This window comes from Pseudophryne corroboree, chromosome 2, assembly GCF_028390025.1.
Source record: "Pseudophryne corroboree isolate aPseCor3 chromosome 2, aPseCor3.hap2, whole genome shotgun sequence".
Classification (NCBI taxonomy): domain Eukaryota; kingdom Metazoa; phylum Chordata; class Amphibia; order Anura; family Myobatrachidae; genus Pseudophryne; species Pseudophryne corroboree.
In genome coordinates this window covers 604,551,931-604,576,195 of record NC_086445.1, presented here as the reverse complement: position 1 = coordinate 604,576,195, position 24,265 = coordinate 604,551,931, and the positions used below count along the sequence as shown (strand labels likewise).

The following is a 24,265-nucleotide window of genomic DNA, read 5'->3' as shown; positions in this document are numbered from 1 at the left end:
CATCTCCAATTTCACTCACTCTTGTTTGGCTGGTGACTTACAGTAGTTCAGAATTTGCTCACTCTGATTGCCCTTCCGGCTAAACAGATTGCACTCAACCATAGGTACTGCATAAGGGTTGTGGGCACAGTCCTGTAGTTGGTTCCCCTGCATGAAGTTACAAATGCTTTTCAGTTTAATATCCTGTAAGAGATCCTTTGGCCACCTTGCATACCCCACCAAATCCAGTTATCATGTGGCCTGCTTAACACCTTGTGGTGGTGTATTGGTCAATCTCATGCGTTTGGTAGGTAGATTCTTCTGTGCTTTTCTTAGTAATGTCCACAGCAAGCAATATCTTTCAGGGTTGTGTTGTGGCAGTTCACATTTTCTCATGACTGCAATTAGCTGATCAAAATCATGAAGCTAACATTTGCTTGACCTGACTGTACAGACCATGCCACTGTGATGGCTTAGCTAAAAAATCAAGTAGTCATTTTCAACAAACAGGTTATAAAGAAAACAGCTGAAAACATATGTCCCAGCCGTTTCAATACCTACTTTTATTTTTTACGTTCCATGATGTGTTAAAAGGGGATAGTTAATCTTTCCCTACTATACATACTTTTGTTTAATGTCATTGGCTAATTTCTGTGGTATTTCCTGCTATTTTGGAGAACTAGATGCTTAACCTCTAGGTTGGCTATGACGAGAAACAAGGGTTACCGCTGCATGTTATGTATGGATTCCACCTATTCCTTTACTTCCAGTGGGTGGTAAGCCCTGAGGTTGCTCTCTTCATGTTCTCTTAGTGCCAGTTGGTGCTAGTACTGTACTATAGTGATTCTTTATGTTGCTGGTAATTTTCTGCCATCTTCTATTGTTTTCCAACTTAGAACATCAATCATTGTTTTGTTTCAGGCTTCTAAACTTCTCCATATCAGCATTTGGCCTGAGTTTTATGTGCCTACACTTACCTTGGCTGACTCTGGCATGAAAACAAATCCTGTGGGTGGCCCAAAGTGGCCTATTATGGAGTGTTGCACGTTCAGGCACTATGTTTCATAAATTTATGTCCCAATGGTTTCTCTGTTCCCCCTGAAGTGCATAAATGTGTGCACTTACTGTTTTACTGTAAGTGCACCTAGCACATACTACTAGTGGTGTAGTACCTAGCACATACTACTAGTGGTGTACCTAGCACATACTACTAGTGGTTTCCACCCATTTTTAGCTGTGTTTGTGTTTCCTATTACAAATTGTCCAGTAGTGTCTCTGGATGATATGTGTCTTATGATTTCTGACTGGCCTGGTTATTGCTCCAGGTTACCACACTGCATGGTTTGTCCCAGTGGGTCTATGCTTTCTGAATAAACTAATAAGCTGTGTAATACCTGGGTATATTATTTGCACAGAAGCTATGTTTTTCATCTTACTGTCTAGCTTACTAGCTGTGTGGCCTAAACCCCATGATGTTATTGTATCTCCTCCACGAATGTATGTTTTTCCTCCTTTCATGTAGACATTGCGTTGGTGCTTAAACCTTGGCATTTGTGAGGTGACGGTCTATGCTTTCAGCATTGAGAATTTCAAGCGCTCTGAAGAGGAGGTGGAAGGCCTAATGGAATTAGCCCGTCAAAAATTTATACGTCTTCTGGAAGAGAAGTAAGAATCCTGATGGTGTATGTTTATTCTTAATTAGAACAGAATGGAGACCTTGGAAAGTTTATACATGCAGCGTTATACAAGAAACGGAATTTTGTATTGAGGACAGTGGGTTAATCTGAAATTGGCATAAATACCCATTTATAATACCTAGTAGGAAAAACACGTCTGTTGGCTGGTTATTTGTTCCTAGTTATTGATATTTGACTATATATTAAGTATTTTTCTATTTGGAGAAGTTTACAGTGCACTCACATTCAGACTTTGTCTGGGAGCATTCTTAGAAAGAGAAACTGAATAGTTATATGGAAGTGCATACAGGACCTACAGAAACAAAGTGAAAGGATTGTCATTAATTAACAAAACCAGCCTGTTAGTGGGTCCCAGCGTTAAGGTAACCGCAGTCAGGCATACATTTATTTATGATGCCTGCATAGGAATCTGAGCAAAGAGGACCCCGCTGTGCAAATGGAAATAAGCTGTATTTGGTGATTGAAAAGCTCAGGATTAGCTCCAAGGTTTGACACCTTCCACCCACGTTAGCCATATGTTTCTGAGGAAGCAGGTAGATACTCAATGCGTTATAGCGATGGAAACTATTTTATACTGTCTGCTCAAAAACTATTATATACTAGTAAAACAAATAAATGTTTCAAGAAATGATTCCATACCAGTGCAGATTAGAGCTGCAGCGTGTGGGCGTCTCAATAGACATACCATCGGCTGCAGCATTACCATAATTACACAGTAGCGTTTGTGACCAAACTTGCAACTGCTATTGCTTTTAGTATCCACCTCTGAATTGCCGCCATTATCAGAAACGGCCATTAGAAAATCTCCGCTGGAGTGGTGTGGAAATAATCACTTTGAGTATTTATTACTCTACAATGTTTAAAAATAATAGTGGCAAACTGTTGACTAGCAGTATAGGGTGCAACACACCACAGTGAGGAGACCTTTGACCTATATAAAGCTATTACTGCACTTTAAAAGTGGCAGTGTTGCACATGACCACTGCCACCATAACTGTACTACAAGCCTACAGCTACATCTAGTTGTATAAGAATAGCCAAGCACTCAGGTTAAGCAAAGCTATAGAATTTTTATTATTATTATTCCTAACTGCTAAAGGTCAATCAGGCGTTTGATAAACTGGAGTATATGCAAGCTAATGAGAAGATTGTAGGAATACATAAAAAAAGTGGGTGAGGGAGAGGAGAGGTGAGGAACACTGATACAGATAGAGAGCTAGGGAAAGGGAGAAAATGAGGAGAGCCAGATAAGCGTTATGACAGTAGCAGAGAAAAAGGGAGGGGGAGTCAGACATAGAAATGAGTGGGTTAAAGAGAAAGGGAGCAAAAAAAAAAAACAAGCTGACCATAACGGCTAGCGATACTGTGTGCATATGCTACCCAAAGCAACTGGATTGGAAAAAAGGAGACTCTGGAACAGAAAACATGGAAGTAGAAGGAAATCAATGAGGTAAGAAAAAAGCAGAAACAGTAGAAAAGGGGGAAGACGAGAGGAATAGGGGCAAAACTAGGGGAGACGGAAGGAAGAGGGAGAGAGATGGAACTGTGTCGGAAGACCCAAAATAGCACAATAGCCAGCAAATGGTGTGTCTAAACTACTACAGGTTGTGTATCCCATATCCAAATATTCCAAAATATGGAATATTCCAAAATACAGAATTTTTTGAGTAGGACAGAGATAGTGAAACCTTTGTTTTATGATGGCTCATTGTACACAAACTTTGTTTAATACACAAAGTTATTAAAATTGTTTTATTTAATGACCTTCAGGCTGTGTGTATAAGGTGTATATGAAACATAAATGAGATGTGTGAATGTAGACACACTTTGTTTAATGCACAAAGTTATTAAAAATATTGGCTAAAAGCTTCAGGCTGTGTGTATAAGGTGTATATGTAACATAAATGCATTCTGTGCTTAGATTTAGGTCCCATCACCATGATATCTCATTATGGTATGCAGTTATTCCAAAATACGGAAAAATCCCATATCCAAAATACTTCTCATCCCAAGCATTTTGGATATGGGAGACTCAACCTGTAGTTTAATTAAATTACTTATATGACGTTCTAGCTCTTAAGCCATGCCATAAATTATATTTCTCTGACGTCCTAGTGGATGCTGGGAACTCCGTAAGGACCATGGGGAATAGCGGGCTCCGAAGGAGGCTGGGCACTCTAGAAAGATCTTAGACTACCTGGTGTGCACTGGCTCCTCCCACTATGACCCTCCTCCAAGCCTCAGTTAGATTTCGTGCCCGGCCGAGGTTGGATGCACACTAGGGGCTCTCCTGAGCTTTTAGAAAGTTATAGTCTTAGAATTTGTTATTTTCAGTGAGACCTGCTGGCAACAGGCTCACTGCAGCGAGGGACTAAGGGGAGAAGAAGCGAACTCGCCTGCTTGCAGCCGGATTGGGCTTCTTAGGCTACTGGACACCATTAGCTCCAGAGGGATCGACCGCAGGCCCAGCCTTGATGTTCGGTACCGGAGCCGCGCCGCCGTCCCCCTTACAGAGCCAGAAGCAAGAAGATGGTCCGGAAAATCGGCGGCATGAAGACATCCTGTCTTCACCAAGGTAGCGCACAGCACTGCAGCTGTGCGCCATTGCTCCTCATACACACTTCACACTCCGGTCACTGAGGGTGCAGGGCGCTGGGGGGGGGCGCCCTGAGGCAGCAATAAAAACACCTTGGCTGGCTAAAATACCTCAATATATAGCCCCAGGGGCTATATATGAGGTAAATACCCCTGCCAGAATCCCATAAAAAGCGGGAGAATACGCTGCGAAAAAAGGGGCGGAGCCTATCTCCTCAGCACACTGGCGCCATTTTTCCCTCACAGCTCCGCTGGAAGGAAGCTCCCTGGCTCTTCCCTGCAATTCTACAGTACAGTAAGAGGGAAAAGAGGGGGGGCATTAAAATTGGCACTGTATACAGTATATTATATTTGAAAAGCAGCTATTAGGGACATAACTCAGTTAGTCCCTGTATATATATAGCGCTCTGGTGTGTGCTGGCATACTCTTACTCTGTCCCCCCAAAGGGCTTTTGTGGGTCCTGTCCTCTGTTTGAGCATTCCCTGTGTGTGTGGAGTGTGTCGGTACGGCTGTGTCGACATGTTTGAGGAGGATAATGATGTGGAGGGGGAGCAGATGCCTTTAGCAGGGATGTCACCCCCTGGGGGTCAGACACCTGAGTGGATGGTATTATGGCAGGAAATGAGTGCACGTATAGACTCCTTACATAAAAAATTTGACGACATGCCGACTGTGGGACAGCCGAGTCTTCAGCTCGTGCCTGTCCAGGTGTCTCAAAAGTCATCAGGGGCTCTGAAACGCCCGCTATCTCAGGTGGCACAAGTAGATGTCGACACGGATACTGACACCAGTGTCGACGACGATGAGTCAAATTTAATGCCCGTTAAGGCCATTCACTGCATGATTGAGGCAATGAAAGAGGTGTTAAATATTTCTGATTTACATCCAGGTACCACAAAAAAGGGTATTATGTTTGGGGAGAAAAAACTACCTGTAGTTTTTCCCCCGTCAGATGAATTAAATGAAGTGTGTGAAGAAGCGTGGGCTTCCCCTGATAAGAAATTGGTAATTCCTAAGAAGCTACTAATGGCGTTCCCTTTCCCGCCAGAGGATAGGTTACGTTGGGAAACACCCCCGAGGGTGGATAAAGCGCTCACACGTTTGTCTAAAAAGGTGGCACTACCGTCCCAGGATACGGCCGCCCTTAAGGAACCTGCTGATAGAAAGCAGGAGGCGATCCTGAAGTCTGTATATACACACTCAGGCATTATACTCAGACCAGCTATTGCGTCAGCATGGATGTGCAGTGCTGCCGCTGCGTGGTCGGATAAACTGTCAGAAAATATTGACACGTTAGACAGAGACATGATCCTGCTAACAATTGACCATATCAAAGACTCAGTCTTATACATGAGAGATGCACAGAGGGAAATCTGCCGGCTGGCATCTAAAGTAAGTGCATTATCCATCTCTGCTAGGAGATGCTTATGGACTCGCCAGTGGACTGGAGATGCAGATTCCAAAAGGCACATGGAAGTTTTGCCTTATAAGGGGGAGGAATTATTTGGGGATGGTCTCTCCGACCTAGTTTCCACAGCAACGTCTGGGAAGTCAGCATTTTTACCCCATGTCCCCTCACAGCCTAAGAAGGCGCCATTTTATCAGGTTCAGTCCTTTCGGTCCCAGAAAAACAAGCGGGGAAAAGGAGGGTCTTTTCTGTCAAGAAGCAGAGGCAGGGGAAAAAGGCTGCAGCAAACAGCAGGTTCCCAGGAACAAAAGTCCTCCCCCGCTTCCTCTTCCAAGTCCGCCGCATGACGGTGGGGCTCCACAGGCGGAGCCAGGTACGGTGGGGGCCCGCCTCAGGAATTTCAGCGATCAGTGGGCTCGCTCACAGTTGGATCCCTGGATCCTTCAAATAGTATCTCAGGGATACAGGCTGGAATTCGAGGCGACTCCACCCCGCCGTTTCCTAAAATCCGCCTTGCCGATTGCTCCCTCAGACAGGGAGGCGGTGCTAGCAGCGATTCACAAGCTGTATTCCCAGCAGGTGATAATCAAGGTACCCCTACTTCAACAAGGCCGGGGTTACTATTCCACACTATTTGTGGTGCCGAAACCGGACGGTTCGGTGAGACCCATTTTAAATTTGAAATCCTTGAACACATACATAAAAAAATTCAAGTTCAAGATGGAATCGCTCAGGACGGTTATTGCAAGCCTGGACGAGGGGGATTACATGGTATCCCTGGACATCAAGGATGCTTACCTGCATGTCCCCATTTACAATTCTCACCAGGAGTACCTCAGATTTGTGGTACAGGATTGCCATTCCCAATTCCAGACGCTGCCGTTTGGACTCTCCACGGCACCGAGGGTATTTACCAAGGTTATGGCGGAAATGATGATACTCCTTCGAAAAAAGGGAGTTTTAATTATCCCATACTTGGACGATCTCCTAATAAAGGCACGATCCAAGGAACAGTTGTTAGTGGGAGTAGCACTATCTCAGGAAGTGCTGAGCCAGCACGGCTGGATTCTGAATATCCCAAAGTCACAGCTGGTCCCCACGACACGTCTAATGTTCCTGGGAATGATTCTGGACACGGCACAGAAAAAAGTGTTTCTCCCGGAGGAGAAAGCCAGGGAGTTGTCTTCTCTAGTCAGAGACCTCCTAAAACCAAAACAGGTATCGGTGCATCACTGCACGCGGGTCCTGGGAAAGATGGTAGCTTCTTACGAAGCAATTCCATTCGGCAGGTTCCATGCCAGAATTTTTCAGTGGGACCTGTTGGACAAGTGGTCCGGATCGCATCTTCAGATGCATCGTTTAATAACCCTGTCTCCACGAACCAGGGTGTCTCTTCTGTGGTGGCTGCACAGTGCTCATCTTCTGGAGGGCCGCAGATTCGGCATACAGGACTGGGTCCTGGTGACCACGGATGCCAGCCTACGAGGCTGGGGGGCAGTCAAAGGGAAGAAATTTCCAAGGACTATGGTCAAGTCAGGAGACTGCCCTTCACATAAATATTCTGGAACTAAGGGCCATTTACAATGCCCTAAGTCAAGCAAAATCCCTGCTCCTACACCAGCCGGTGCTGATCCAGTCAGACAACATCACGGCAGTCGCCCATGTGAATCGACAGGGCGGTACAAGAAGCAGGACGGCGATGGCAGAAGCCACAAAAATTCTCCGATGGGCGGAGAATCATGTACTAGCACTGTCAGCAGTGTTCATCCCTGGAGTGGACAACTGGGAAGCAGACTTTCTCAGCAGGCACGACCTCCACCCGGGAGAGTGGGGACTTCATCCAGAAGTCTTCCAAATGATTGTAAATCAATGGGGTCGTCCACAGGTGGACATGATGGCGTCCCGCCTAAACAAAAAACTAGAGAGGTATTGCGCCAGGTCAAGAGACCCTCAGGCGATAGCTGTGGACGCTCTAGTGACACCGTGGGTGTACCGGTCAGTTTGTGTTCCCTCCTCTACCTCTCATACCAAAGGTATTGAGAATAATAAGAAAGCGAGGAGTAAACACAATTCTCGTCGTTCCGGATTGGCCGAGAAGAGCGTGGTACCCGGAACTTCAAGAGATGATCTCAGAGGACCTGTGGTCTCTGCCGCTCAGACAAGACCTGCTGCAGCAGGGCCCCTGTCTGTTCCAAGACTTACCGCGGCTGCGTTTGACGGCATGGCGGTTGAACGCCGGATCCTGAAGGAAAAGGGCATTCCGGAGGAAGTCATTCCTACACTTATTAAAGCCAGGAAAGAGGTCACAGCAACTCATTATCACCGCATATGGCGGAGGTATGTTGCAGGGTGTGAGGCCGAAAAGGCCCCAACGGAGGAATTTCAACTAGGTCGATTTCTGCATTTCCTGCAAGCAGGAGTGAATATGGGCCTAAAACTGGGCTCCATTAAGGTACAGATCTCGGCTCTGTCAATTTTCTTTCAAAAAGAACTAGCTTCAGTACCTGAAGTTCAGACATTTGTTAAAGGAGTGCTGCATATTCAGCCCCCGTTTGTGCCCCCCGTGGCACCTTGGGATCTCAACGTGGTGTTGAGTTTCTTAAAATCACATTGGTTTGAACCACTAAAAACCGTGGATCTGAAATATCTCACGTGGAAGGTGGTTATGTTATTGGCCTTGGCTTCTGCCAGGCGAGTATCAGAATTGGCGGCTTTGTCTTGTAAAAGCCCTTATTTGATTTTCCATATGGATAGGGCAGAATTGAGGACTCGTCCCCAGTTTCTCCCAAAGGTGGTGTCAGCGTTTCACCTGAACCAGCCTATTGTGGTGCCTGCGGCTGCTAGGGACTTGGAGGACTCCAAGTTGCTAGACGTTGTCAGGGCACTGAAAATATATGTTTCCAAAACGGCTGGAGTCAGAAAATCTGACTCGCTGTTTATCCTGTATGCACCCAACAAGCTGGGTGCTCCTGCTTCTAAGCAGACTATTGCTCGTTGGATTTGTAGTACAATTCAGCTTGCACATACTGTGGCAGGCCTGCCACAGCCAAAATCTGTCAATGCCCATTCCACAAGGAAGGTGGGCTCATCTTGGGCGGCTGCCCGAGGGGTCTCGGCTTTACAACTTTGCCGAGCTGCTACTTGGTCAGGGGCAAACACGTTTGCAAAATTCTATAAATTTGATACCCTGGCTGAGGAGGACCTGGAGTTCTCTCATTCGGTGCTGCAGAGTCATCCGCACTCTCCCGCCCGTTTGGGAGCTTTGGTATAATCCCCATGGTCCTTACGGAGTTCCCAGCATCCACTAGGACGTCAGAGAAAATAAGAATTTACTCACCGGTAATTCTATTTCTCGTAGTCCGTAGTGGATGCTGGGCGCCCATCCCAAGTGCGGTTTATCTGCAATACTTGTACATAGTTATTGTTAACTAAATCGGGTTATTGTTAAACCATCTGTTGAGAGGCTCTATTGTTTCATGCTGTTAACTTTGTTTCATATCACGAGTTGTACGGTGTGATTGGTGTGGCTGGTATGAGTCTTACCCGGGATTCAAAATCCTTCCTTATTGTGTACGCTCGTCCGGGCACAGTACCTAACTGAGGCTTGGAGGAGGGTCATAGTGGGAGGAGCCAGTGCACACCAGGTAGTCTAAGATCTTTCTAGAGTGCCCAGCCTCCTTCGGAGCCCGCTATTCCCCATGGTCCTTACGGAGTTCCCAGCATCCACTACGGACTACGAGAAATAGAATTACCGGTGAGTAAATTCTTATTTTTACAATCTGACTTTGACAATTATTCTCTGCATATACAGGGATAAACTTCAGAAGCATGAAGTTTGTATTAGAGTGCTGGGCGACTTGACTCTGCTTCCGCTGGACGTACAGAAGCTTATAGCCCAGGCTGTTCTGGAAACTAAGGCCTACTCTAAGTGAGTGTTTATATTTATGTTACTGCAAAAGGTTTGAAAAAGTGACTATAGTTTGATATTTGAGTGACAGCTTGTGTGACTTCAGTGAAAGTAGTTTTTCGTCTCTCTGGAAATCAACTTAATAGTTTTTTTTGTTTTTTTTAACTTTAATGATATGTTTCAATATGATGAGGCCCGGAAATACAATAAACCAAACTGGATTTTGTTTTATGTACTTGCATGGTGTTAATGAGTGGTCTCCTTATATGCAATGAGAGCTTCTTAAAAGCTTTATACACTTAAAATATTAAGATAGTAATTAAAAAAAAAAACTCCAATTCAAGGCTCCTAGTAATATATATCAAAGGGGGGTTCATTTAATTTGGTAATAAACAAACCGGTGTTCATCTGCTTTTTAATTACCAAGTCTAATTTTAGTTGAATAAGGTTATCTAACCCTGTAGTCCTCAACATTCAATTTCTGCTGCGGGGTACACTGAGCTCCACAAGGATAGACATTGGGGTGTAGAGTAGGATCTTGATCCGAAGCACCAACAGGCTCAAAAGCTTTGACCTTCTTCCCAAGATGCATAGCGCCGCCTCCTATATCACCCCGCCTCCGTGCACAGGAGCTCAGTTTGTAGTTGGTGCTTGCAGTGCAAGCATGTAACAGGAAGAGCTGCTCACAGCAGCTCTAGAAAAAGCTTTTTCTGAAATCTGTGCCTCTGCTACAAGGGCTGCAGCAGAGGCACAGATTGTGTTAGATGTCTGTAGACATTGCCTGCTGCAGCTCCATCTCTCTCCCAGCGGCGCTGTACGCTCCCGTGCCCTGGTTGCCGTGTACCTACAGCAGGAGGCTCCGTTTTTCTTCCAAGTTAGTCACACACGGCTGGGGCTCTCCAGGATCGCGTGGCCGCGCTTCGGGAGGTGGTAAGTCGGTCCCGCTTGCAGGACCCGGTCTTTATCACGATCTGGTGCGGTCAGTGGGAGGCGGGCCGCGCGCGCTGGCGGTGGACACTGTGGCAGTACAGGCGATCCCACTAGATCACCAGGGCATGGGACAGGTCAGGTTTTCTCTATAAACCGTTTTATTAGAGCCCGCAGTACCCGGTGGTTTTGCCAGCAGGGGGATAGAGCTTGGACCTGAAGCCTCTCCCCCAGCCACAGGGCGCCATTTTCTGCAAATGTTCCCGCCCTGGAGCTGCATATCTGTAAGTTCCTCACTCCCTGGCAGTGTCTGCGGCGCCATTATCCCTCAGCTCACTGTTCCTGGGAATGCTTGGGCAAATCCTCCTATGTAAAGCCACCTGGTTGTCAGTGCTGTGACTTTACAAGACACTTAAGTATTCTACCTGCCTTTTTTTAGTCAGTGTTAGTTAAGAAAGAGTGCACTTAGTCAGGGTTTCCTAGTACAATTACCCTGTGATATACATCCAGTTCTTACTGTGTACTGTTATCTATTGTTATATAGCTGTGTAAGCTAGTCCAGTGCAGTATTATTGTTAGTAATAACCTCTGCATTGTACAAACTGTGACTATTTGTGTGTGCATTTGATAGCTGAGTGGTGTCCATTTCGTGTCTTTCACTCAACATGCTATCACTATATTCTATAACCTGAGGGGGCTTGGTGCGTCAGGTTTTATCTAATATAGGATTTTCACAAAGATATAACGTATTTTACTCTGTGATTTAGTCACAATATCTCTCATTTATCTCTGCTGGTGCTGACAACACTGCGCAGGGGTTTGGGCTAGAGGTATTGTGCTGCTGACAAATTGTACTGTGTTACCTGATACTGCAAGTTATATCATGTCTGCTTCTGAGGGTAACGGTTCTGGGGCTGAACACACTGCCGGTGTTGCTGAAGCCGCAGATATCTATGAGGAAAATATAGCAGCTTTGGGCTCTGGTTCTGGGGGGTCCTTGCCCCCCAGTGGGACGGTGGCAACGGGGGCAAATAATGACCCACCGTGGGCCGCTTTTTCCACGCTTCTGCATACGCTAGTTCATAAACTAACACCCCCTATAGGACCCCCAATGCCGGTACAATCGTTTGTGGTTCCTGCAGCTAACCCGCCGTGGGCGGACGATTTATCTGCTCAAATAAAGAAGTTGAACCAGTCCCTGACTACTAAGAAGTCTGACCGTCGCTCGCCTACGTCCAAGGGGTCCTCTAAGCGAGCGCTTGTTTCCTCACAATCCACTGCTGTCACTGACACCTCGTCGGATGAAGACGGTACTTACACTGACCCCACAGGTTCTGACTCAGATACGGCTGATGGGGGGAGGGTGGTTCACATGTGGATGTTCCTGATCTTTTGGAGGCTATTCAGTTAATTTTACAGATTACGGATGATCCCGAGCCATCCGTTCCTCCTAAGAAACCAGATAGGTTCAAGCGTCAGAAGGTGATTAAACAAGTTTTACCTCACTCTGACCACCTAATTGATATACGTCAGGAACCCTGGGAAAACCCGGGTACGAAGTTTGTGCCTCAAAAGAAGATGCTGGCTCGCTATCCCCTCGCGCCGGAGCTGTCTAAGAATTGGGAAACGCCTCCTCCAGTGGACTCGCATGTGGCTAGGATGGTGGTTTCCTCAGCTCTACCGGTCACCACCGTCACGTCTCTAAAAGAGCCTACGGATAAACGTGTGGAGGGTTGTCTGAAAGCAATTTACACCCTCGCGGGTGCTGCACAAAGGCCCACTATTGCAGCTACCTGGGCGGCAGAGGCCATTGAAGCATGGGCCTTGGAGTTAGATGCTGAAATCTCCTCTGACAATGCTTGTCATATATTGCCACAGCTTCTCGTTATATTAAAGAGGCGGCTTCTGATGCCGGTATCCTGGCAGCCAAGGCCTCTACTACGTCAGTCCTGGCTCGCCGGATATTGTGGCTGAGATCCTGGTCTGTGGATCTGGACTCTAGAAAAAGCCTGGAGGTACTCCATTTTAAGGGAGATATTCTGTTTGGGGAGGATTTAAATAAGATTGTGGCTGACTTGGCTACTGCCAAAACTGCCTGTCTGCCAAGTACTGCTCCTTCTGTGTCGAAGGCTAAAGGTACTTCCTTCCGCCCCTTTCGTCCTTCAGGTAAAGCAAAAGGTCAGGCATACAAAAAGCAGGCCTGCACTTCCAAACCTGGTAAGCCTAAGCCCAAAAGAGCCTGGGTGGCCCGTCAGCCAGCTTCCAAGACTGATAAGCCTGCCGCATGACGGGGTGGGGATCCCAGGGTAGGGGGCCGGCTTCTAGGGTATACCCAGGAATGGTTGAAGACCACTTCAGATGCCTGGGTACAGGAAGTCGTCACTCGATTTTACGCCATAGCCTTCAAAAACTGACCCCCTCATCGATTTTGCTAGACAGATGTCCCGTTGGACGAGACAAAGGCAAACACTCTACATTCGGTGGTACAGACCCTCCTGGATACAGGAGTCGTAGTACAGGTGCCTCTTGCGCAGAGGGGCAGGGGGTACTATTCTCCGCTGTTTCTAGTCCCGAAACCGAATGGGTCCTCCCTGCCCATTCTCAACCTCAAGGCATTGAACAGGTTTGTGAAGATTTCCAAGTTCCGGATGGAAACGCTTCGCTCTATAGTTCTGGCCTTGGAACCTGGGGACTTCATGGTCTCCCTGGATATACAGGATGCTTACCTGCATATTCCTATAGCAGTATCTCATCAGCAATACCTGAGATTTGCGATTGGCAACTGCCATTACCAGTTTCGGGCGTTACCTTTTGGCTTAATAACGGCTCCGCAAGTCTTTACAAAAGTCATGGCGGTAATGACGGTGGTACTCTGCGGTCAAGGGGTCAGGATACTGCCGTATTTGGACGACTTGTTAATCCTGGCAAATTCCCCAGAACTTCTCCTGCGTCATCTAGATGTGACGGTCCGGTTTCTGCAAGCCCACGGGTGGCTCATCAACTGGAAGAAGTCATCCCTGATCCCTGCTCAGAGCATGGTGCATCTGGGAGCACTATTGGACACTCACAACCAGCGGTTGTTCCTGTCTCAGGAGAAAGTCCTGAAACTTCAGGACAGGATTCGTTGCTTCCTATATCGTCCGCAAGTGTCGATACATTCGGCGATGCAGGTGCTGGGCCTCATGGTGTCCGCATTCGACATGGTGGAGTACGCTCAATTTCACTCTCACCCTCTCCAGAGGCTGATTCTAGCCAAATGGGACGGCCTGCCTCACCGGATCAGGTCTCAAATTATCTCATTGACTCCGGAGGTCCGTCTGTCGCTGCTCTGGTGGCTCCGGGACCAACAACTGTGCAGGGGCCGTCCCTTCTGGATATTCGACTGGGTCCTGTTGACGACAGATGCCAGTCTAAGAGGTTGGGGCGCGGTGCTGGAACAACACTCCCTTCAGGGGCGGTGGACCAAGGAGGAGTCCCTCCTCTCGATCAATATTCTGGAGTTGCGGGCGGTCTTCAATGCCTTGAACCTAGCCCAGCATTTAATTCAGAACCGTCCTGTTCAAGTACAGTCGTACAACGCCACCACAGTGGCTTACATAAATCATCAAGGCGGCACTCGAAGCTGCCTAGCAATGAAGGAAGTCTCACGGATTCTACAGTGGGCAGAACGCCATCTACCGGCCATATCGGCAATATTCATTCCGGGAGTCCTGAATTGGGAAGCAGACTTTCTCAGTCGTCGGGACGTGCATGCCGGCAAGTGGGGCCTCCATCCAGAAGTGTTTCAACTCCTAGTGGAAAGGTGAGTCCTTCCAGATGTGGATCTGATGGCGTCTCGACACAATCACAAGGTTCCGGTCTTCAGAGCAAGGACAAGGGATCCTCAAGCAGCATTCGTGGATGTGCTGGCGGTACCGTGGAGGTTTCGGCTGCCGTACGTGTTCCCTCCGGTGTCCTTCCTGCCCAGGGTAATTCGGAAGTTCAAGCAAGAAAAAGGAATCCTGCTTCTCATAGCTCCAGCGTGGCCCAGACGGCACTGGTTCTCAGACCTGCAAGGCCTATCGTCAGAGCGTCCAATTCTACTTCCACAACGCCCAGACCTCCTCGTTCAGGGCCCCTGTGTCTACCAGGACCTAGCCCAGCTGTCTTTGACGCCATGGCTCTTGAAGCTTCCATCTTAAGGGCTAAAGGGTTTTCTGAGGCGGTCATACAAACTATGTTGCGGGCCCGGAAACCGGCTTCGGCTCGGATTTACTATAGGGTCTTGCATTCTTACTTTGTTTGGTGCGCATCTAACGATTATGACGCTTCCAAGTTTAGTATAGCCAAGTTGTTGGCTTTTCTTCAGCAGGGCCTGGACTTAGGCCTGCGTCTGGCCTCCGTCAAGGTTCAAATATCTGCCTTGTCGGTGTGGTTCCAGAGAAAAATTGCGACCTTACCTGATGTGCATACCTTTACTCAGGGTGTGTTGCGTATCCAACCTCCCTATGTCCCGCCTGTGGATCCTTGGGACTTGTCGGTGGTTTTGGAGGCGTTACAAGAGTCTCCGTTTGAACCTCTTGGTTCAACTGACCTTAAGTTGTTTTCCCTTAAGGTGGTGTTTCTGCTGGCTATTGCTTCAGCTAGAAGAGTGTCAGATTTGGGTGCCTTGTCCTGTAGTTCCCCATATCTGATATTTCACCGTGACCGGACGGTTCTTAGGACTCGTCCCGGCTATCTACCTAAGGTGGTTTGACTCCAGTGTGGATGAGGATGAGACAAATGTACAGTCTACAAAAGCCATCCGATGCATGATTACTGCAATGAAAGATGTATTGCACATTTCTGATATTAACCCGGTTACCACCAAAAGGGGTATTATGTTTGGGGAGAAAAAGCAGCCAGTGACTTTTCCCCCATCTGATGAATTAAATGATTTGTCTGAAGAAGCGTGGAGTTCCCCTGGTAAGAAACTAGTGATTTCTAAGAGGTTACTGATGGCGTACCCTTTCCCGCCAACGGATAGGTTACGTTGGGAAACATCCCCTAGGGTGGACAAGGCGCTAACACGCTGATCTAAAAGGGTGGCACTGCCGTCTCAGGATACGGCCGCCCTAAAGGATCCTGCGGATAGAAAGCAGGAAGCTATCCTAAAGTCTGTGTATACACACTCTGGTACTCTACTGAGACCTGCTATTGCTTCAGCCTGGATGTGTAGTGCTGCAGCAGCATGGACTGATACCCTGTCAGACAACATTGATTCCCTCGACAGGGATACTATTTTGCTAACCATTGAACATATAAAAGACGTCGTCTTATATATGCGGGATGCACAGAGGGACATTTGCCTGCTGGCATCTAGAATTAATGCAATGTCCATTTCTGCCAGGAGAGTATTATGGACTCTGCAGTGGACAGGTGATGCAGATTCTAAAAAACACATGGAGGTTTTGCCTTATAAGGGTGAGGAACTATTTGGGGACGGTCTCTCGGACCTCGTATCCACAGCAACTGCTGGGAAGTCGACTTTTTTGCCTCAGGTTCCCTCACAGCCTAAGAAAGCACCATATTATCAAATGCAGTCCTTTCGGCCTCAGAAAGGCAAGCGGGTCAGAGGAGCATCCTTTCTGGCCAGAGGCAAGGGTAGAGGAAGGAAGCTGCACCAGGCAGCCAGTTCCCAGGAACAAAAATCCTCCCCTGCTTCCACTAAGTCCACCGCATGACGTTGGGGCTCCACAGGCGGAGCCAGGTGCGGTGGGGGCGCGTCTCCGAAACTTCAGCATCCAGTGGGTTCGCTCACAAGTGGATCTATGGGTTGTACAAATTGTATCTCAGGGATACAAGCTGGAGTTCGAGGCGACTCCCCCTCGCCGTTACCTCAAATCAGCCTTGCCAGCTGCTCCCAGGGAAAGGGAGGTTGTACTGACGGCAATTCACAAGCTGTACCTCCAGCAGGTGATAATCAAGGTCCCCCTCCTTCAACAGGGCAGGGGTTACTATTCCACAATGTTTGTGGTACCGAAACCGGACGGTTCGGTGAGACCCATCCTGAATTTAAAATCCTTGAACACTTATATAAAGAAGTTCAAGTTCAAAATGGAATCGCTCAGGGCGGTTATTGCAAGCCTGGAAGAGAGGGATTTTTATGGTGTCGCTGGACATCAAGGATGCTTACTTGCATGTCCCCATTTACCCACCTCACCAGGAGTACCTCAGATTTGTGGTACAGGACTGTCATTGCCAATTCCAGACGTTGCCGTTTGGTCTCTCCACGGCTCCGAGAATATTTACCAAAGTAATGGCCGAAATGATGATACTCCTTCGAAGAAAGGGAGTTCTAATTATCCCGTACTTGGACGATCTCCTCATAAAGGCGAGGTCCAAAGAGCAGTTGTTGGTCAGCGTAGCACTCTCTCAGGAAGTGTTGCAACAGCACGGCTGGATTCTGAATATCCCAAAGTCGCAGCTGATCCCTACGACGCGTCTGCTTTTCCTGGGAATGATTCTGGACACAGAACAGAAGAAGGTGTTTCTCCCGGAGGAGAAGGCCCAGGAATTGTCATCTCTGGTCAGGGACCTCCTGAAACCAAAACAGGTGTCCGTGCATCACTGCACGCGAGTCCTGGGAAAGATGGTGGCTTCTTACGCAGCAATTCCCTTCGGCAGGTTCCATGCAAGGATCTTTCAGTGGGATCTGTTGGACAAATGGTCCGGATCGCATCTTCAGATGCATCGGTTGATCACCCTGTCTCCCAGGGCCAGGGTGTCTCTGCTGTGGTGGCTGCAGAGTGCTCATCTTCTCGAGGGACGCAGGTTCGGCATACAGGACTGGATCCTGGTGACCACGGATGCAAGCCTCCGAGGATGGGGGGCAGTCACTCAGGGAAGAAACTTCCAGGGACAGTGGTCAAGTCTGGAGATTTCTCTATACATAAATATATTGGAACTAAGGGCCATCTACAACGCCATGAGTCAAGCAGAGCCCCTGCTTCAAAACCAATCTGTACTGATTCAGTCAGACAACATCACTGCGGTCGCCCATGTAAACCGCCAGGGCGGCACAAGAAGCAGAATGGCAATGGCAGAAGCCACAAGGATTCTTCGATGGGCGGAGAATCACGTGCTAGCACTGTCAGCAGTGTTCATTCCGGGAGTGGACAACTGGGAAGCAGACTTCCTCAGCAGGCACGACCTCCACCCGGGAGAGTGGGGACTTCATCAAGAAGTCTTCACACAGATTGTAAATCGTTGGGAACTGCCACAGGTGGACATGATGGCGTCCCGCCTCAACAAAAACCTAAAAAAAATATTGTGCCAGGTCACGGGACTCTCAGGCGATAGCTGTGGACGCACTAGTGACACCGTGGGTGTACCAGTCGGTTTATGTGTTCCCTCCTCTTCTTCTCATACCCAAGGTGCTGAGGATAGTAAGAAAGAGAGGAGTAAGAACTATACTCATCGTTCCGGATTGGCCAAGAAGAACTTGGTACCCAGAACTACAAGAAATGATCTCAGAGGACCCATGGCCTCTGCCTCTCAGACAGGACCTGTTACAGCAGGGGCCCTGTCTGTTCCAAGACTTACCGCGGCTGCGTTTGACAGCATGGCGGTTGAACGCCGGATCCTGGCGGAAAAGGGCATTCCGGATGAAGTTATTCCTACGCTGATAAAGGCTAGGAAAGACGTGACAGCAAAACATTATCACCGTATATGGCGAAAATATGTTGCTTGGTGTGAGGCCAGGAAGGCCCCTACAGAGGAATTCCAGCTGGGTCGATTCCTGCACTTCCTACAGTCAGGAGTGACTATGGGCCTAAAATTAGGATCCATAAAGGTCCAGATTTCGGCCCTATCTATTTTCTTTAAAAAAGAACTGGCTTCACTGCCTGAAGTTCAGACGTTTGTTAAGGGAGTGCTGCATATTCAGCCCCCTTTTGTGCCTCCAGTGGCACCTTGGGATCTTAACGTTGTGTTGGATTTCCTGAAATCACACTGGTTTGAGCCACTTAAGACCGTGGAGCTAAAGTATCTCACGTGGAAGGTGGTCATGCTGTTGGCCTTGGCTTCACCTAGACGTGTGTCAGAATTGGCGGCTTTGTCATGTAAAAGCCCGTATCTGATCTTCCATATGGACAGGGCAGAGTTGAGGACTCGTCCCCAATTTCTCCCTAAGGTGGTATCAGCGTTTCATTTGAACCAGCCTATTGTGGTGCCTGCGGCTACTCGGGACTTGGAGGACTCCAGGTTACTTGATGTAGTCAGGGCTTTGAAAATCTATGTAGCCAGGACGGCTGGAGTCAGGAAAACTGACTCGCTGTTTATCATGTATGCACCCAACAAACTGGGTGCTCCGGCTTCAAAGCAAACTATTGCGCGCTGGATCTGTAACACGATTCAGCAAGCTCATTCTGCGGCAGGGTTACCGCATCCTAAATCAGTAAAAGCCCATTCCACAAGGAAGGTGGGCTCTTCTTGGGCGGCTGCCCGAGGGGTCTCGGCTTTACAGCTTTGCCGAGCTGCTACTTGGTCGGGTTCAAACACATTTGCTAAGTTCTACAAGTTTGATACCCTGGCTGAGGAGGACCTTGCCTTTGCTCATTCGGTGCTGCAGAGTCATCCGCACTCTCCTGCCCGTTTGGGAGCTTTGGTATAATCCCCATGGTCCACTAGGACGTCAGAGAAAATAAGAATTTACTCACCGGTAATTCTATTTCTCGTAGTCCGTAGTGGATGCTGGGCGCCCGTCCCAAGTGCGGACTCTCTGCAATACATGTATATAGTTATTGCTTAACTCAAGGGTTATTGTTATGAGCCATCTGTTACTGAGGCTCAGTTGTTGTTCATACTGTTAACTGGGTATGGTTATCACAAGTTGTACAGTGTGATTGGTGTGGCTGGTATGAGTCTTACCCTGGATTCCAAATCTTTTCTTTGTTGTGTCAGCTCTTCCGGGCACAGTTTCCTTAACTGAGGTCTGGAGGAGGGGCATAGAGGGAGGAGCCAGTGCACACCAGATAGTACCTAATCTTTCTTTTAGAGTGCCCAGTCTCCTGCGGAGCCAGTCTATTCCCCATGGTCCTTACGGAGTTCCCAACATCCACTACGGACTACGAGAAATAGAATTACCGGTGAGTAAATTCTTATTTTTGTTGTGTTTGGGTTTCACAAACGTGGCTGGCCTGCTCACAAGCAAACTGGCCAGATGGATTAGACTGGTGATTGCACATGCTTATGTGAAGGCTGGTCTCTCTGCTCCTGATCACATTAAGGCCCATTCTACTCGGTCAGTTGGACCTTCTTGGGCGGCCCAACGTGGTGTGACCTTTGAACAATTGTGCAAGGCGACTACGTGGTCCTCAGTGAACACGTTCATTAGGTTCTATGCCTTCGATATCGCCGCTTCCCAGGATGTTTCCTTTGGACGCCGGGTTCTTGTGCCCGCTTCAGTGCGTCCCCTTCCATAAGGAACTGCTTTAGGACATCCCCAATGTCTATCCTTGTGGAGCCCAGTGTACCCCGCAGCAGAAAACGAGTTTTATGGTAAGAACTTACCTTTGTTAAAACTCTTTCTGCGAGGTACACTGGGCTCCACAAGGCGCCCACCCTGACGCACTTAGTTTCTTTGAGTTGGTATGGCATTAGCCGCTGACACTTCTCCTGTCGGGAGAGTGTGGTGTTTGTGGCAACTGGCAGTTGTTGTCTCTTTTACTTGCTACTGCATTGGGCTGGTTAACAAAACTGAGCTTCTGTGCACGGAGGCGGGGTGATATAGGAGGCGGCGCTATGCATCTTGGGAAGAAGGTCAAAGATTTTAAACCTGTTGGTGCTTCGGATCAAGATCCTACTCTACACCCCAATGTCTATCCTTGTGGAGCCCAGTGTACCTCGCAGAAAGAGTTTTAACAAAGGTAAGTTCTTACCATAAAACTCGTATTTCCCAAAAGGTCATGTTTTGAGGATTTCTGTCTGTGGAAGCAGGTGGGACATTTCTGACCCAGCCAAATGGAGTAATTTACCTGTTCTTGATTTCAAGAAATCCACAAAACATGCTCTGTTGTTGGTACATGCTCTAATCCAGTGATTACCAACCATGGTCTTCAAGACACACTGACAGTCCAGATTTTGAGGGTATCCATGCTTGAGCACAGATGGTCAAAATAACTGAGGTACTGTTTAAGTCACCTGTGCTCAAGTATAGTTATCCTTAAAACCTGGACCTTTGGTTTGCCTTGAGGACCAAGGTTGGGAAACACTGCTCTAATCTATGGATTGGAAGCCCAACATTTTTTCTTTTTGTTGCTTTGGGTTAGGATTTTATTATCCTCTCTAAAGCTTTTGTGAAGGATAATACACATTCTTATTAGTTTATAGAAGTACCTTGTTTCCTAATGAGCTATGTGGCAGATGCAATTACCTGCGGGTATTATGCGGGCTTGTAGCACCTGGGTTATTACCTGGATTTATTGAATTACTGTCTGCGGTAAGCCCAGAGGGTTCACTTTAAGAGGGTGCAAACGGCAATCCACGTTAAGGACACCCTCTGGGCTTATTGCGGGCTTTGTGTGGTGAGTGCACTTAAGCTAGAATTTATGCCTTACTTTATCCCTCTTGGTAAAAGCCTGCAACTAAATGAATAATTAAAAGGAAGTGCAGAATTCATTCAAACCTGATGCATGGTTCCCAAAGATGACTATAGGTCCCCATACCTCTATACCGGATAGGCCAATCGGCAGCCAGCAATGATCGTGGAAATTAAACATGTTAAAAATGCCTGATTTGCCGATCCTTACTGTTTTCAATTAGGGATCAGGGAATTGGAATTTTTAAACATGTCCCAATTCTCCAACAGCTGGGTCGGGGAATCAGGACATTGCCCCAATGTATCTCTGATGTATGGGGGCCTTAAGTCCCATGCAGTAAAAAGTTGACCACCTCTGCACTGTATGTAGATTAAATAATTTTTTCTTTTCAGTACTGGAGTCTCCTCCAGATGTTCAGGAGTAGATTCTGTGGGCTGAGCTAATAAAATAAAGACGTTCCATTTCCTAGAAGCCAGAAATTCTAAAAATTGTCTGGCCTGACGTATTTGCTCATCAGGGATATCAGTGATTTCTAGTTTAAAAAAAAAAAAAAAACAGCCAGTTTATAAATATGCACAATCTCCAAGTAGATATTTAAATCACTTTATTTGTGCTGTTCATGGTATAGATAGGAAATACTCTTCTGCAGTTACAGCTTTTTAAGCAATAAAAAGCTTATTGGTCTTTCCTCCCAGTCTGTGCTAAAACTTGAATGCAGGAAACCAATACAATATCCCTTGGGTATTGCAACCAGAGCCGGCCATAGGCATAGGCAAACTAGGCAATTGCCTAGGGCATTTGATATGCCTAGGGGCATCAGCAGCTTCTGCTGATTAAAATGATATGCGACATGCCTATATTCTGTATGTAGCATTTCTTATGCAGATGCAGATACAGCCACAGTCTCACACAATATATAGGCATGCTGCATATCATTTTAATCAGCAGAATCTGCTTGTGCATCCTAGCCACATTGCAATGCAAATAAGATGCATTTTCATAAAAAAAGGTGCCCAACGTTAGCATTGAGGCAAGATTTATGAGGACACATCTGTATCCAAGCAGAGGCAGAGGTCACAGTGTTAGTGGCAGTGTGAGTGGGTTGGTTGTGCAGTAGTGTTCGGAATATGTGTAAGGAGCGTTATGTGTGACATGTAAAAATGCATTAATAATGTGCAACATATGTGTAAGGGGCACTATGTGTGTCATTATGTGTATAAGGGCATTAATAATGTGCGGCATATGTGTAACAGGGTACTACTGTATGTGTGTCATTATGTGTATAGGGGCACTAATAATGTGCAGCAAATGTGTAGGGGGCACTATGTGTGTCATTATGTGTATAAGGGCATTAATAATATGCAGCATATATGTAAGGGACATTATGTGTAAAAGGGCATTAATAAAGGTTGTCATAATGTGTAAGACGCATTATGTTTATAAGGACATTAATAATGTGTAAGGGGCATTACTGTGTGGAATTATGTATATAAATGCATTACTAATGTGTGGCATTATGTGTATAAGGTGCTCTACTATGTGGCGTTACGTATAGAAAGGGTCGTCTAATATGAATAAAGAGCAATAGGTTGTGGTGTAATGTGAATAAGGAGCAATTCAGTGTGATGTAATGTGAATAAGGGGCTCTACTGTGAGGAGTAATGTTTATAAGGTAAAGTGATACTACTGTGGGATGTAATATGAATTATCGACACTATCGCATGATCAAATGTGAATAAAGTTGCAGTACTGTGTGGCGTAATTGGGATTGGGGTTACTATTGTGTGACCATGCCCCTTGCCAGCAAAAACACACCCCTTTTTGGGCTGTGCTCCAAATGTGCGAACTGTTCCTATTTAAAACATAGGGGGTACAAACGCCAAAATAAGGACTGCTATGGGTGAGGAGTGATGGTTCTGGGAAAGAGGTGCAAGGTCAGAGGCGGAACCAGCGGTGGTGCTAGGGGGCGCCAGCCAAAATCTTGCCTAGGGCATCATATTGGTTAGGGCCGGCTCTGATTGCAACTGTTATGAGACGGCCAAAAGCTGTGTATTGTAACTATGTCCCCTGAAGAAAATCTTTTACCATGCCAATAGGAAGGATAAAAAGGCAATAGAAAGCACATGCCGATATTCTGTGTACTCACACTTGTCAGAATGTATCACTCTCCCTGCCAGAAGAGATCACCCTTATGCAGATGAGTATCCCATGGCACAGTGAAATCTATATTTCAAAACTAAAGACACATTTCACCATTGTCCGTCCAATTTCATTGCAGGATAGATGTCTGTATAGATGCTCATTGTTTTTTAAATTTCTAAGAATGCTTTACTGAGAGCTACAACTACATGTATTGACTATATTTTATCAATAAACCTAAACACCAGTAGTGGAATAGCAATGGGCCATGCTTGGGTTAGAAGATATTTCCCCACCCCACAGCCAGGCACTTGCAGCAGTCATTTCACTATAGTTGGGATGGGGGGGGGGGAGGGGTTGGAAGTCAAATGTTATCATCCCCGATCTCCCATCTAAAGTGACAGGAGATCGGAGGGGGGCGATATATAATTGATGTTCCCTATTGCGCTGATCGCGCCCATTAGTGTCTGGTTTGACATTTACAAAACTTTTCACACATGTCAGCTTGCCAACCCCGGCAAGTGCAAGCTGAAATGCAGATGCCAGCAGCCGAATGCGCCCAAATGGAGCTACATTAGAATAGCTCCATTCAAAGCCAGCTAGTGACTGCCGGCCATAAAAACATATGAATTCCGCCCACTATGTTACAAGTGTGAGCTGGGAGTGTGGTATATATTGAGAAAATATAGGTTGTAGGTGGTACAGAATTTTAGCATTACTATCTCTCTCCCATAATTTGCATACAAAGGAGTGTATTACAGTCAAAGTTTGAGGGAAGTGATAGACGTGCTTGGGTTATCAATTTCCTATTTCTCTTACGTCCTAGAGGATACTGGGGTTCCATTTAGTATCATGGGGTATAGACGGGTCCACTAGGAGCCATGGGCACTTTAAGAATTTGATAGTGTGTGCTGGCTCCTCTCTCTATGCCCCTCCTACCAGACTCAGTCTAGAAAATGTGCCTGTAGGAGCCGGTCACGCTTATGGAAGCTCCTGAAGAGTTTTCTGCATTTATTTTCTATGTTTGTTATTTACCAGGCAGGGCTGGTTGGC

The 24,265-nt window shown here is 46.9% G+C and overlaps 1 protein-coding gene across 3 annotated transcripts in view; it reads left to right on the top strand.

Moving 5' to 3' along the window:
* The window catches only part of DHDDS (dehydrodolichyl diphosphate synthase subunit), a 105,355-nt gene that overhangs the window by 25,903 nt on the left and 55,187 nt on the right, over positions 1–24,265 (top strand). For all 3 annotated transcript variants that reach the window (XM_063954725.1, XM_063954726.1, XM_063954724.1), the window contains exons 4-5: positions 1,502–1,644; positions 9,492–9,608. In XM_063954725.1, coding sequence (XP_063810795.1) covers positions 1,502–1,644; positions 9,492–9,608 — 260 coding nt within the window. The remainder of the gene's footprint in view (positions 1–1,501; positions 1,645–9,491; positions 9,609–24,265) is intronic.